We start from the raw sequence: 16,118 nt of genomic DNA, 5'->3' as shown, positions 1-16,118 counted from the left end.
TCTTTTTTCTTTTTTTTCTTTTTTCTTTCCTAGCACCAGGGGAGCCACCCCTCCCAAATTTCGTTGTTTGGTACCTGTACTATAGCAATGACAATAAAGACCATTCATTCATTCATTCATTCATTCTAAAGAAAACAGGAGGTTGCTTTATGAGTGGCAGGGTGCTGCTGGCCCTTTCTCCACGACCTGCGTGTGTGCCTGTAAAAACAACATTCTAAAGCTGGGACTAGGTAGAGTATCCATGGTCTTTACATAGTATCAGTTGGTTTAAGACCAACCCCAATGCTCTCCCTGCAGACTCTGCAAGGGCCTTAATGCAGTCTGCGAAGGTCACACTGTACACTCATCCAAAATGAGACCAAGATATTTACAAAACCCAGTGTAGGCTTCATGTGTGGGCTTCTCTGGGCACTCCGTTTCCAAAAATGCATAATATGGGTGTTTCCCTTCAGGTCTCCATTTTGAGTACCTCACATGAACAACATTCAGCATATTCTGGAGGTCCTTTTCACTCTCAGGAAGGAACATTATATAATCAGCATAAAACAAATAGCCATCTCTAGTTTAAACTCCAAGCTTAGCATCTCATGGCTCCACTGCTAAATCATTCACATACAGCAAATAGTGTTGTAGGGACAAATAAGGATGGATGTAGTATGGTCTCCCCTACTGTACTCTACAAAGCCCCTTTAGCCAATCATAATTGCGTATAATTGTCCTAATATTGTGTTAATTATAGTCATTGCTCATTATGCATAGCTCATAATCACTTACTTCTTGTTTTTGGTTTTAATCTGTTCCTTTTTCTTAATTTTTTGCGCTGCATTGTACAGCACTTTGAGCTGCATTCTTATGTATGAAAGGTGGTATACAAATAAAGTTTATTATTATTTTTATTAGTGTTCCTACTACTACGTAGTAGTACAGAATATTGTGTAAGCACATTATAAGTAGTGAAATGCTTGACATAAACTATACAATATGGTCATTAACTTGGGAAGGTTAATCCACAATGCATTTTCGTATTTACTCTTAGTGTATCATCATAGCTTAGTAGCCTATGTACGTATATCAGGCCATAATAAGGTGACTGGTACCTTACAGGCCTGTGGTCCTAGGGTACTTCATAATATCATAGCTTAGTATATCATGAGTTCAACTTGGCCCATATTAGGTGAGTGGTCTACCCCCTGTCTGTAGGTCTACCCCCTATCTGTCAATCTACAACCTGTCTGTAGATCTACCCCGTGTCTGTCAATCTCACCCCATTTATGGCTATGGGGGCATATCTGTAGGAACATATGTATTATTGTATTATTATTATTATTATTATTTTTTTTAATATATTATTATTATGATGATGATGATAATAATAATAATAATAATAATAATAATAATAATAATAATAATCTGGGTTGAGAGAAGGATCAGTGGTTTACTGTGCAGAAGGCAGAAGACAGGTCCAGAATAATGAGAACAGAGGAGAGGGAGGAAGCTCCAGCAGAGTGGAGGGCCTCTGTGACAGCAGACAGCAAGGAGAGCAGTCTCAGTAGAGTGCCCAGACTTAAAGCCTGATTGGTGGGGGTCAAGGAGGTTGTTCTGAAGGAGATAGTGAGACAGTTGGTTAGAGACAGCACGCTCAATGGTTTTAGACAAGAAGGAGAGAAGGGATCCTGGTTTGCTGCCATATTATTACACTTGTCATTTTAATTCTAGACTAGACTAGACTAGAATTAACTGGAAGGATTTGCATGATTGGCCATAAGGATACAAGCAGCAAAGCTGCCTTATCAACCTGATACCAGGTAAAGAACCTCTTGATAAAGAAATGTGAATGCGTTGATTAACTGTCAGTGCTTAATGCACCTGATGGAAGAACTGCAGAAAATGTCAATGCAACCAGGCAGAACTACTCTGGTGATAACAGAGGTAATAGACCCTCTATAGCTGATCACATTTGGATTGAGTGAAACAATTTCGTGAGGCTGTTTGCCTTTCTTCTCCAGTTCTCTCCTCTCTTGTTCTTCCTCTCCCTCTGAAGTCCCTGGGGAAACGAATCGCCAAGCGAGTCTCATTCTGCGAAAATATATTACCATTGTATCATTGTATGGCTTACTGTACGTGCTCTGATAAAGCTGAATTAATCCAAGGTATTAACACTGCGAGCGCCACACTGTTTAACCTACTTTTAGCTCGCCCTCTGTGTCAAATGACCCCCACTCTTTACAGTGAGAAGCTGTGTACTGACGCACAATGATCGCTGGATGGCGCCGCTTGTACATTAGTCGTCACAAGAAGAGAAAAATGACAACATCACTACTTGTATGAAAATGCATATGTTCCTATGCACAGAGAACCAGAGAAGCGGAGAAAATTATTAGAGCAATCTGACATGAATAAACGTGACTCGGGTGAAAACTAATTTTCATGCAACATGGAACAAATGGTGTTCAACCTCCCCAAATGTTCTCATGTCACCCCTCTCCTTCGCACCCTACACTGGCTCCCGATAGCAGCTCGCATCAGATTCAAGACCCTGGTGCTTGCCTACCAGGCAGCAAAAGGGACAGCCCCTGCCTAGCTACAGGCAATGGTCACCCCCCAAACTTCAGCCCGTTCACTCCGCTTCTCCACCTCTGCTGGCCAACTGGCCCCACCACCTCTACACCAACACAGCAGTCACGCTGCCCGATCACGTCTCTTCACTACACTGGCTCCCAGCTGGTGGACAGGCCAAATGACCCCATCACAGCTGTTCTAGTGCTAAGCACTGGCCAAAACCAATATGAATACAGTTTTGTTTTACAAAAAGAACAAAGCACAAACTAATGGTGTGAGGACAAGGTTTGTATTCATTATTCTAACCCAATAGATATAAAAAAAGATATAAAACATTTTTCCAGCATCCACTTGCATGTAACAAGATTCCCATGTACTTCTTATCAACTATCACTTTTTCCATCACCTGTAATGACGGTAAACCATGTGTTCTTGGATTTGTTGACTCCAAAGGCCTCCATGTGAAACAGATCCACAAGGGAGAGAGACTAGCCTCGGTCATCATTAACGTCAACTGATCTGTTCCCTCTCCTGATACGCTTTTTAATGACTGTGTGTCCTGCACAGGCGCTAGATAGACAAAGAGCCCTTTAATGAGAAAAGCGTAAAAAGAGTAAATATTTACCTTTTCCCATGGCGTGCAATGCTGGAGGATGTGTGTCAACTGTTTGTGTGATTATGGAAATGTGCGATAAGGCGTTTTGCCCAGAAAGATGGTGAGGATAATGAATGCAGAGTGTGTCGTAATGAGTATTCAAAAAGGAAAGGCGGCTATTATAATAGGCATAATTATTCCTTAATTTGAGAAATCCTCTCTGTATTATCTCTGTCTCATTGTACATGATGTATATGCTGATGTTTATGCTACTGCAATGATCCTCAGAAAGACCAACGCTTGTACAATTTCAATGACATCTGTCAAAGGGAGACAGAGATGGAAGACCATGGCAAGAGAGAGGGACAGAGGGAGAGTTTGGCCGATCACTTTAGACTCAGACAATCTTCTCACCTTTCGCTGTTCCCTTGAAATAAATCCCTCCATCTGTTTCCTGTAAGGCATAACCCAAAAGTAAGGGCTAGCTCTAAGGAGTTCAGTGCTCCCCCACGTGCAAGTTCTGATTGCATTTCCCCACACTCCTGCTGACATGCAATCTACAGGCCTGCATCAATACGCGCTGCCCCTTGGCATTCACAGCATGCCCTTCAAGCTGTTCCATTTTTCCTGACAAATATCGCCCCAGGCGACGCATCAGAGACGGAGGCCCATTGTCGAGGCATTCAGCGACCTCCTCCCCCACCTAGGAGGTGATTATGTTGCACAACAACCGCCCACCGTCCAATCAACCAAAGTAGTCCTCCACTATCTCTCCACCCCTCCCCCCTCGTCCCCGTCTCTATCCAATGTCATCCTCTCTCATCCTTAAGAATCCGTCAGCTTCTCCACAGCTCTCAGTCGACTCACTTCTCCCTCTTAACACTGTGGACCTGACGATCGATGAGCCTCTCCCTGTGACATCATCAGCTTCAATGAGCAGTCTGACTCCCCTGTCTGTGTCGTTCACTTACCTCAGCCCGACCCTCTCAATCAGGACGGCCGTTGTATTGGTGTGTTTCACTGTCGCCCTTCTTATGTCGGGAGTAGGATCTCAAACATAGCAGCTAGCGGGTGTGGCTGTGAAGCTAGCTCTACCAGGTTCTTCCCCTCATGCAGAGAACACAGAGAGTTCAATCTCAGCTTAGCTGATGTGGAGAGGGAAAGAAAAATCAAGCCTCCATTTTCTGAAATCCTTGCTTTTCCTCTGCCGAATTGGACAACTTTAAAAAAAAATATAGAGCGGACCGTGTGAGATTACCATGGTTTTCTGATAAGCCTTGTTATTTCTTTGAGAAATTCAGCTTTGTCGCCCAACTCAAATTGCTATTGGCAGAGAAAATGGAGCCCTCTCCCTGACGTTGTCAAGTCTCTGGCTTCCCACTTGGTGAGGAGTCTCTGATCAGCCACTAGCACACATAGCTCCTAATGTGTACACTCTAGACCAGCAATGCAGGCATATCAGCAATCAAGGCTCATGTCCTTGTAATCAGTTGTCACTGCCGCTATATAATCCCCATAGGTGGTCTCGGCTGTTCGGATGATAAATAAACAAATAATGAAGCAACGCCAGTTCAATCCGCCAGAGACCTATAAAGTCATGATAAACAATGCTTCCCCAGACTGAGATGAGTCTTAACGGCACCGCAGTTCCTTCAGGTGGCCTCAGAGGGCTTGTTTGGAAGGTCCTAGTCGCGAGTTAAGCGACTCTATAAAGGCCTGCTTATAAACCAGGCTGGCAATCTGCTGGTATGGACACCTGGCTATGCATTAGACACTGGTCTCTGAGCAAAGGGGTGATGAGGAAAACCGTGGGGGGGGGGGGGTATTGCAAACTCCTCTCCCATACATCGATATTGTGCCAGACACATTATGTTGGTGGTGGGGGGGGGATCGGTGGGGAGATTACGATGCTCTTCTGAAGCCTAGCCCACAGGTGTTTGATTGAATTGGAATCCTGAGAGGAGCAGGAAGGCGGTGTGGAAGGGAAGAGGGTGGGGAAGGGAAGGGGGTGGGGTATCGGTGTCAACAGACTGTCTTTAAAGCCCTCTATGTCTTGTTGTAGCAGTGCCACCATCATTCTCCCACGCTCCAACGCCTATGCCTGCCTCTCTCCCACCTTTCCTCTGCCTCTCTACCCTCCCACGTCTCCTCCTGACTCGGCGCACAAACAAGTCCAGGAGAGAGCCGCGGGGGTCATTTGACGCATGGAGACGTGCGGGCCATTATCAGTCAAAACAAAGATGCGGCATTCCTAGTGTCGGCCCCTGAGGTTAGCCACTTTGTCTCGCTGACAGAGACTAACAGCGCAGGAGGGATCCTCAACATCCCTTAGACTCCAGTCCCCCCCCCCAGCAGTCGAGGAGACACCCCAGGAGTCAATGGAGCAAACAGCAGTTGAGCAAAGCTAAAGTTTATTCCCCAGAGAGACACAGTAGTGTGGAACTCAATAAACACAGCGTGGTTGAGATTGAAGTCACTCAAGGGAAATACCACGAACAGCTAACGTATTCTGGTTTTGAGGCAAAGGAAAGCAGCATTTCAATAGAGAGATAATACTCTTTACTACAGAGAAATGGAGAGTGATGAACCTAAAGCGATATCTATATACAGTAGGGCTGCAATTAACGTTGACTATGCAATTGCTGTGAAACAATTGATCATCTGTGGAAAGAGTTCACAAAAAGACGCTAAACGTGTGTGCCTGTGTCGGAAGGCAGAATTCAGTTCCAAAGTGGTCTTTCTCTCTCTGTTCCCGGATGTCACAGAGTATACTGAGTTCATTCTCCACATTCTCTCAGACCAGATAATAAGTCAGTGAACACACAGACCCTGTCAGTGATAATATCCACTATTCTGAAGACCTGAATTCCTCAGGGGAGCTGTGTGTCTGTTAATTAACTGTCCTTGCAAATAGTTTGGAGACCTTCTCTGTAAAAAATCAAAACTAATTACATTAGGTTTTCAGTGGAAGCAAAAAAAAATAGAAAAATCCATGTGTATGAGATCAGTCGCCACTGACACAACTGTAGTTAGACACTGATGCCGTGTTCGAGCATCATTTGAATGAGCCATTGGAGAACCCCAATCGATTTCTGCTCTTCAAAGAAAAGGAAACTAACAGGCAAAGAGTATCTTAAAATGCTGGTCTTTCTTGAAATAAATGTAATTTCAGTACAGTACAGTATTCATACACGCTATTTAAAAAGCTGCATTAAACTAAACATGTACACAGTCTTGTCATATGCATTTTAGTACATTTCAGAGGTAACATTATATTATATTTGAATATATAACTCAGAGAGAATGTATTACACCACATATAATATGTATAATGTCATTGTTTTGGCAATATTCAGACAAGGTCTCAGATTACCTGAGTTGTGTGAACACAGTACTATCTCTCAGCACATACAATTGGTCTTTCAACAAGATCACGACCCAAAGCATTCAAACAAATCTACCAAAGAATGGCTCAGGATAAAGAAGATTTGTGTTTTGGATTGGTCAAGTCAAATTCTGACCTAAATCCAATTGAGATTCTGTGGCAGGACCTGAAGTGGGCAGTTCATGCCAGACACCCCTCCAACCTCACTCAAAGGATTGCACAAGGGGTTCACATACCTTCAAGCTGCACTCAAATGATTGCACAAGGGGTTCACATACCTTCAAGCTGCACTGTATATATACATATATATATATATATATATATGTATTTATTATCATCATATTTTAAACATTTCTTTAAATGGTTTTCCTATTAAACTATTCCCTTAAATTCATACTGTCTCTCTAGTTTCAAACAACCCCTGAACACAGTCTGGAAGTAAATTATTTTGTGCTTTGTACATTATCTTTGCAGTTGTAGCATGAAGTGTAGCATGAACATTGGATTAGTGTTGCTATGTGTTTCCCCATACCTCCACACAGTAGGTAATGTATGGAACTATGAGAGAACAATAAAGTATAGGGAGATATCTTTAGCTTTATTTAATATTGCAATGGTTTTTTACATTATTAATGTTTGATTTCAAACATAATTTATGATCAATCATCATGGCCAGACATTGATTTTCATACACTCTTTCTACTTCAGCATCATTGATCATGATCTTAACTTGATTATTGATTTGCCAATTACCAAATATTATCAACTTTGCTCTGCTTAAATTCAATGATAACTTAATATCAAACCATTTCTTTAAGACGTTCAGTTCCCTCCCACTGTATTCAGAAGCTGTTCCAAATATTTCCAGTATTTCCCAGTATCTTTCCAGTATTTCCAATATAAATGAGTGTCATCAGCAAATGAAACACATTTTTAACAATTTAGACACTTTACAGATATCATTTATATACAGTATAATAAACAGTTTTGAGCCTAGCACCAAATCTTGTGGAGCTCCACAAGTAACCATCAACAAATCAGATTCAACTTATTTATTTGTATATCAAGCCTGATATAAAGAGACATGAACCATTTAGACTCATAGCCTTTGATTTAAAAAAAAAAAAAAGTGCATTTCAAAGTCCTATGATTCTCAATTTTATGCCTGCTTCTCCACCACCTCACGTCCTGACTCTAATGGGGATGAATAGGAAGTGACACGTGTGACAAGGACGTGTGAGGCAGACTTATTGCATGGGCTCACTTTTCCAGTTGCAGAGTGACAGTGGGGAGAGAGGCTGCTTTAATTGCATCTGACGGCCATTCTGGCTCTGAGGGTTAGAGCCATAAAGACTCACCTGGGAGAGGGAAGGCAGCAGGTTGGAAACATTGCATTGACACTCCGCTCCACTTGCCTGAACGCAGCCACATCGCCAGCCAAGCACGAGACATGAGTCAAAACAAACACGTGCGTGTGCGCTAAGATGTGCCGGCGCTTTTGAGTCGGGCAAGTTAACCTCGCTTTTTAAGCCATTAATACTTACTTTGTGCATTCGCGAGGAGAATATTATCTGCATAAACGTATTCATGCGGTGCGAAAAAGGAGAGGAATTAGTGGATTAGGGAATTAAGGATGTCTCTCATCTCAAGATGCATTTACTGGATACACTTTGCGTTGGAGGGGCTGGGAGAGATGGGGGAGGCAGAAAGCAGGGCAACACTACACTTATACCATCCGAATCAGACTAGACAAAGAACACACACAGAGGGTGTGGGAAGGAAGAGCGGGAGAAAGAAAGGAAATAAGGATAGAAATCAACAGCGGGGCCTCAAAGTATTGCGCTGCGCAGCATTGGGCAAACCCTGTACTACCGGTTGGTTTTTCTATCCTTGTCTCTTTGAGGGTGCTGAGAATCCATCAGGAGGACCCAGCAGAAGAAGCTTGTCTCTTCTGACCCTGTGGTTGGTCAGCCAGAGAAAAAGCCATGAGCAAGCCCTTTTGTCTGGGAGAGAGGAAACAAATACATGTGTTGTGATGAGGGAGAGGAGGAGCAAGAGAGAGAGGGGGGGGAGAGGGAGAGGGTAGGAGAAAGAAAGACAGGGACATAGAGATAAATGGATACATAGAGAGAGAGAGAGAGAGAGAGAGAGAGAGAGAGAGAGAGAGAGAGAGAGAGAGAGAGAGAGAGAGAGATAGCAGAGAGCAGCACGCCCGTAGGGTTTTTCCATCCCTTCTATCTTCTCCATGATGAGGGGAACGAGCCGGATATCCGGTATGATCCGCTCCACTCCCCCCCCCCCCCCCCGGTCCTCAGGGAGGGGTACGATTTCCTTCTGTAGGTGTGCCTCAGTGGGCAAAGCCAGCTCAGCAGCCCCCCTGTGGGAGAAGGTCGCGGGTGGCAGGGAGCAGTGCTCATCCTTTTAATTAAACAGCGGGCCACAAGCTGCTCCGTTTGGCGCAGGGGCGCTCATCATCGCAGGGACCCCCGCGGGTCTCACACAAACAAACAGAGATCTGGGGATTGTGGCTGAGAATAGGACGGCTAATCCCCCTGAAGTCTACGAGACACAAAGATAACCGCAAATACTTTACCAACAGCCCTTCCCGACAGTAAACAACGGCAACCAACCCCACTGCACTGGAATACAGGGCCCAGATCACAACCATCAGTTTCAATCAGTTCCAGTAGAGACTTCTCCACAGCATGGGGGAATGGGAAAGTCAGCTACAGGCCTTCATTATATTTTATCTATCTGGGGTACTTGTGGAGAAATGTGCCAACCCGGTGCCAAGTGAGATATCCTCTCCAGTGAGAGATATATCATCACCCAGTGCGAAAGATACATCCTTGCTTCCCGTCCTTCTTCCGCCTCCAAGTGAGAGAAGCGGGTATATGGGAGTTAATTCTTGGTGGATGCTACGCCACACTGTTGTCACCTAGCCTGTGTTCTCAGAGACGTGAAGACGAAGGAGGCGAAGCCACGTGGCGGTATTGAGACGGGCCTGTCACCGAGACAGCAGACATGGTGATAAGGTTATCTGGGTGTCTGCCACTGCAGGGCCATGCTGACGGATACATCCCTCTCATTAGCTCCACACTTATTTATGTACAGAACAAGTTAATTGCAAGTTAATCAATCATCGGATGAGGGGCCGTTCTCCCTTTGCCAGTGGGGGTAAAGCGCAATTATCACAGTGATGTACGAGTCTCCTCAACGTCCTCAGCTTCTTATCCCCCCGCTCTCGCCTCGTCAACCCCGTTTCCATGGAGACACGTCTCCTACCTGGGCCATTCGGAATATATGAGAAACATTTCTCCTTTTTTGGGGGGGGGAATGGATTTTAGGCTCTCTTTTTTTTCCCACACAGGCATGTTTGTGGGTGTGGTGGCTTTTTTGACTTTTTTTGACGTTTAAAAAGGTTTAAAAAAGAATACTCTCACAACCGTTGTGCAACATCAATTAGTAGTAGTACAAGTAGTAGCTAGTTTTTGACTGTTACACAACTGCGACACAATCTAAAATGCAGATGGGCTAACTAGGCAGAGGACTGAAGCAGCTGTATCCGCTCCCTCTATGCAGCGCTGCTGCGTAGCTCTGGGTCATGGCTCTGTGGTTAGAGGGTTCTCCCTCCCCAACGTGCAGGGGCCACGGCTGTTAACTCCAGGGCTCCTCCGGGACCAGGGTTCTACCGTAGGATAGAAAGTGATGAGGAGGCGAATGGGAGCGAAGTGAGTGTTAATGAGCGAAACAGCTGTTTTTGCACACCCACGACAAAGCTCGCCAACTGGAGAAGAGCTGCTGCTGCTCTGGACTATGGGATAGTGATTCACAGCTGGAGAGTGGGCGGATTTTGTGCGATTTGGACCCTATGTTTGGGCTTTTGCTGGATGTTATTCCCTGTGACTGATCTTTGTGTCTCTTCCAGGAAGAGGCCGGATTTTCTTCCTGTACGTATAAGACTGGATTGTTGGGACGTTTTCCAGATATGCTCGATCTTGCTGTTTTGGAGACGTTAAAGTAACAATTGATATTGAATGTCATGTGTGCTGCTGATTAAATACTGGACAGTGGAGTCGCTGCCCTAATAGACGGCAAATAGATTCCATTTCCTGTCAATTTGCATTTGACCATAAATCAGTCAATTGTAATGCTTATTCATTCTATGGCACACCCAGAGTAATAGTCCAGTCATATCGCCTCCTTCACCCAACCAACACCCCCCCCCCCCTTCCCCCTGCACACACACACACACACACACACACACACACACACACACACACACACACACAAACTCTGTTAATGTATGACCATAATTTGTTTCAGTTCAGGAGACAAGAAACAGGATTTCATATTTGCAATTACAGCAACACGCTTTGATGATCAAGCGAACAAACCCTGAACTGTTACAACATCTGCCTTACTGTGCATATATGCTCTATATATATATATATATATACTGTATATATACAGTAGACCAGCATCTGAAGCTGTCACTAAGCGATTTCATGACCATCTCCTGACAGGTGTGAATCAGTACACATAATATTGAATACAGCTACTAAACCTATTAAGGCCCTTTTATCCAACAGCTGTATTGGAAATTAAGGGAAGTATTAATATCATGGCGGCCATTTTCCCAAGCTCATTTAACCTCTAATTACCCTGTGAAGTGAGATTGTAGGCTCCGAAGCGGATGGGGGTTATCTGGAGAAAAGCCATGGTCACCGGCAATTATAAAAACAATGGCCCGTACAGGTGACACACAGTCCTTTTTAATTAGAACCTCTGATGCTTGAAACCCCGCACTGGTTCACAGGAAGGGCAATGAACAGTCAACTGACAACTGTGTGTATGTGTGTGTGTGTGTGTGTGTGTGTGTGTGTGTGTGTGTGTGTGTGTGTGTGTGTGTGTGTGTGTGTGTGTGTGTATTGGAGGGAAGATTTCTAAGAGAGTACTGTATTACAGTATTTTTTGCCTGCAAACTTGAAAGCCATTTCTTTGTGTCAACCCACATTCCCTCATGGTGTCTCTTGACAACTACATCAAAGCTAGGCATTTCCCAGACCTTTTATTAAGTACGATACGAGTGCAGGAGAGTAGACAGGGAGGACAATTCTGATCTACCAATTGTATCACAGAATCCACCCCTACTCAAGAAACTGTCAGCAACATGAACTTGGTTACTAAGGTATTTTCCCCATTCAACTCAAGCTCTAAAAGTCAACCTGACTTATGGCACTAGCACAACGCATACCTGCCTGTAAATGTTATCTCGGTGTTTAAACTTTGAAATGGTATCAATTAATTCTAAATATGAAAACGGGAGCTCTCTGCCATGTGTACCTCTGTACAATTTGGTCAGTATGCAATGGGTAGAGGTCCCGAAACAAAGGCATTCACCTGACATGACAGATTTTGACTGCACCCGTACTAACACAGCCAGACACTGCCTTTGTTAGCAAATACATTTACGGGGGCTAAACCACCTCAGAGAGAGAGACATGCGAGAGACGCCCATGTTAGCTACAAGGAATACATACGTATGTGCCTGCACGAGCAGTGAAGACTTGAAAAAGAACAACTTGGATGGGATAGAGATAAAGAACTGTACATTTATTCCAGAGTAAACCTCGGACGGTTAGCGACATGATAAAGCTACATGCTAGTGGTAACATGACAAGTTACTAAGTTAGCATTACATTATGATATAATATGATTCATAATGCCTCATAATGATTTTGTATTCAATTCGCATTACGTATGGTATAATATCTGATGTTGATGACTACACTATTGTCAACTACGTGCATGCACATAGTTGCACAGGGTGTTGTGGAGTCAGCGCCTCTAGAATGTGAATATCTGGTCCTGAGTATGTTGTGCTGTTTTAGCAGAACTGTTAGCGCACAATATTACATTCAGGCACATTTGAAGAATGAGAATAGAGTATCACTACAAAATAACCACTTTAATAGTTCAAAGAAACATACACAATGTAAAGTTGTAAACGAGAAGGCCTAAACCTTAACCAAAGAATGCATTCATGTTTTCTCCTTAAATAACCAATAACTCCCATGGCACCAGGCATTCCACTGACCATTCATAATAGATGGCAAAACAGCACTGGTATTGAATCAGACCCATCTAAAACCCAAAAACATTGAGATGGTACTAAAAAGTTTGTTTTCCATACACAAGCACATGACTAAATGACTCTACCAAATCCGTCTACAGCGGTAGGGAATAATGACCCAATTTTCAGTCCTTAAACCAAGGAACAGCTCAGAAATAAATTAACACGGACCAAATGAATATCTCCCCACTCCGCCATCCCACCCTCCTTTTCTCTCCGTTTCCTCTCATCCTCACGCTGTTTCTGTTTTTTTTTCTCAAATGTTTCCTGCAGTCACAGAGGCATCACATTGGTATTCTGCTCTCAATTTAGCCAAGAGCCAAGCTGTATCTGCTCTCAGCAAGCACTGCAATCTTACACAGAGCAGAGAGAGAGAGGGAGAAAGAGGGAGAGAGAGAGAGAAATAGAAAAGCAGATAGAGGTGAGAGGGAGCGGGCCTGTCAGACCAGTGACCAGCCGCCAGTGGGTTGCATTTAATAATAGAGCCCCCCGCTAACACAAGATAAAGAGAGCAAGTGTGTGTGTTTATGTGTGTGTGTGTGTGTGTGTGTGTGTGTGTGAGTGTGTGTATATGTGTGTGTGAGAGAGAGAGAGAGAGAGAGAGAGAGAGAGAGAGAGAGAGAGAGAGAGAGAGAGAGAGAGAGAGAGAGAGAGAGAGAGAGGTGTGTGTGCATGGGGCGGGGGTCTTGGTCAGTTCCACACATAGGTCAAACACATACTTTCTGTGTATTTTCGATCTAAAGAAATGCACACAAAAGCCTGCTCCTACAGGCTCCAACAGCCTCACTGAATGAAAGGATGCACCAACAGTTATCTTCCCAACAATATCACCTTCTGATTCAACACTGGGAAGTGGTCAGCAAGTCTCCAACCCCATGCATGTTATCAGTTACACAGTTGTAGCCTACAAGCATGATTGTTTGAAAATGCAAATGAACAAAGGAGTACAATCGATGCCAACAACACGGACGGACGCAGAGAGAGTGAGAGAACACGTGAGAGTGAGAGGGAGAAGTGGAAATGTGGAGAACAGGGAAAGGGAGAAAGCGGTCTGAGTGATGCAGTAACAAGGGGGATGACGACTGGAAGTGCTGACAGTGGCTAAAGGTGAGGGAGCGATAAGTGGCAGAAGTAAGAGAGTGATGTAAGGGAGGGAGGGAGGGAGACAGAGATGGGAGGGAGGGAGACAGAGATAGGAGGGAGGGAGACAGAGATAGGAGGAGTGAGTGTGGTGAGGGAGGAGTAGAGAGATGGGGAACAAAGATGGAGAGCAAAAAAAATCACCCTATGAAAGTGACAGGAAACGAGATGGGAAGAGGATATGTCGCAGGGTGAACAGGAACTGAGCGAGTAAGAAGAGAGGAGAGGAAAATCACCGATATGGTGAGGGGATCTGTCAGAGAGCGAACGGGAGACGGAGGTTGATGGTGATCAGGGTTTGACACGAGCTGACAAGAGAGGAGCAGATTCCAAAAGAAACAGAGCAGAGCGCAACAGAGCAAGAGACGTTTGATTCGGGGATGGAGAAGGGAGAGAGAAAGAGGGAGGATGTTCGGATGAAATAATGGAAAATCGATTTTTACTAATCTGAATGGTTCGGCTTGGTTCACCACATCCTGCAAAGTTATGTGCTGTTTGACTAATTCCCGAAAACTAAAAAAGGCTACAAGTTGCTTCTAAGAATAACCTCACAAAACACTTGAACAAAAACAATGAATACTTAAAAAGCACAAACAGGCCCTTACTGACCATGTCCAACATCTTGTTTCCATTTGATTTACTTTTCCCCAACACCCCTCTCAAGAGAACAAAATGGATGACAACCCTCCCCATCTGCTATCGCTCATTTATCAGGCTCATCTCCGTCTCACTGCAGACAAAACAATGGCCTTACATTCCACATTATACAGACATAATGAAGTGCCCGCTCCAAAAGTGTGAGTCGCTAAAACACTGTAGGATCCTTCACGGGTTAAGACAAGGACTACATTAGAATAATACATACAAAAGTCTATATTAGCGTTAGGGCTTGCTTCACTTTGCCTTGACAGTATCATTAGACATCTTACCTTCCTTGCAGTACTTCCCCTTGTAGCGGGTGTGTGTGCAGTCACAGTGCACCTCTCCGTACTGGATGGAGCAGAAGCCTCCGTTGAGGCAGGGGTTCTGCTTGGTGCACAGGTACTCCAGGTCGCTCTGGATGCCCTGGCTGTTGAGCAGTGTCGGGGGCGTCTCGCCCACCTTCAGGTTCGAGATCAGACCGAGGAACGGGGGCTCGTACTTGACGGTGCTGGAGGTGAGGGCCGAGAGGCGCACGTCCGGCGGGATGCCGCCCACGAACAGGTCGCTGACCACCGCCATCTCCTTCCGTTTGGACTTGACCTCCGCCACTTTGGTCTCGCCGTCCACCATCAGCAGCGTCTCGCGGAAGTTGCGGGTGAGCAGCACCATGTGCCAGCGGTCGTCGTTGACCCGCGTCTCCATGTGCAGGGCGGCGGGCTCGGCGCAGTGGATGGCGAAGCGCAGCTGGAGGCGCCCGTCGGAGATCAGCAGCTCCATGAAGTCGCAGTTGCCGCCGTCGTCCAGGTAGAGCACCAAGGCCTTGCTGATGTTGGTCTTCAGACTGAAGCTGAGCTCGCCCACGGAGCCGGCCTCCCAGCGGCCGTACCGCGCCCACTGGCCGGGCGCTCCGCCGAACTCGAGCATTCTTACGGTGGAGAGCAGGCTGAGGAAGGCCACGGGCCACAGGGGCCAGCAGGGATACCTTAAACCTCTCCTCATGGTCTTACAATCCCAGTCCTAAGACTTTCTCGATTAAGGGCTCTGTTTGGTTTTCAATCCACCGCCACAAGGATGAAGCTTGGCCTACTGTAGCCTTAGTCACTGTTGTTGTTGTTTTCCAAGTGTAAATAGTAATTATTTATGTCTGTCTGCTCTCGGAGACGAGTCTTCGTGGGCATGGATTGGGTGGAGGAAACAAACCTCGTAGGAGCCAATTCCAAATGCTGCAGAATCAGCGTTTTACAGTTTTCTCTGGATGTGCTCTATTTCTCTACTTTATCTTCACTGTTTTCTCTGTCTCCCCATTGGTCGGTGCCTCTGGAGCCTCAGAGGGGGAAATGAGGATGGGGGGGGGGGACAGGGAACGCGAAGGGAGTTTTATCACAGCCTTTGTTCCCGCTTCAATCCTAGAACCCACAAAAATCCCTATTCCCTAATCTAAGAGCCAGTGTCCGTTCGGAGGAAATCTGTTTGTTTTACAGTGTGCTTTCTGGGAAAGGGGGGAAGGGGGGAGGGAAGAGAGAGAGAACTGAGGGGGGAGTGGGTCAGAGCTGTCTGGTACCGCGTAGACAGTAGAGTGAGTTCATGGCTCCGGCGTTAACCCCGTCCACTCCTGAAGACTCCGGTCCACAGAACCTACACGCGTCCAGGTCTCTTCATGG

The 16,118-nt window shown here is 45.3% G+C and overlaps 1 protein-coding gene across 1 annotated transcript in view; it reads right to left on the bottom strand.

The window, feature by feature from the left end:
- nrxn2b (neurexin 2b) overlaps positions 1 to 15,456 on the bottom strand; it is a gene marked incomplete at both ends in the record, with an annotated part of 540,835 nt that extends 525,379 nt beyond the window's left edge. The window contains 1 exon segment of the mRNA XM_080544021.1: positions 14,745 to 15,456. Within this exon segment, the coding sequence (XP_080400147.1) occupies positions 14,745 to 15,456 (712 nt within the window).
- Between the last annotated feature and the right edge of the window lie 662 nt (positions 15,457 to 16,118).

Source organism: Nansenia antarctica, assembly GCF_963989245.1.
Source record: "Nansenia antarctica genome assembly, chromosome: 13".
Lineage (NCBI taxonomy): Eukaryota > Metazoa > Chordata > Actinopteri > Argentiniformes > Microstomatidae > Nansenia > Nansenia antarctica.
The sequence above is the reverse complement of the archived record's forward strand: the minus strand, read 5'-3'. Positions and strand labels throughout refer to the sequence as shown.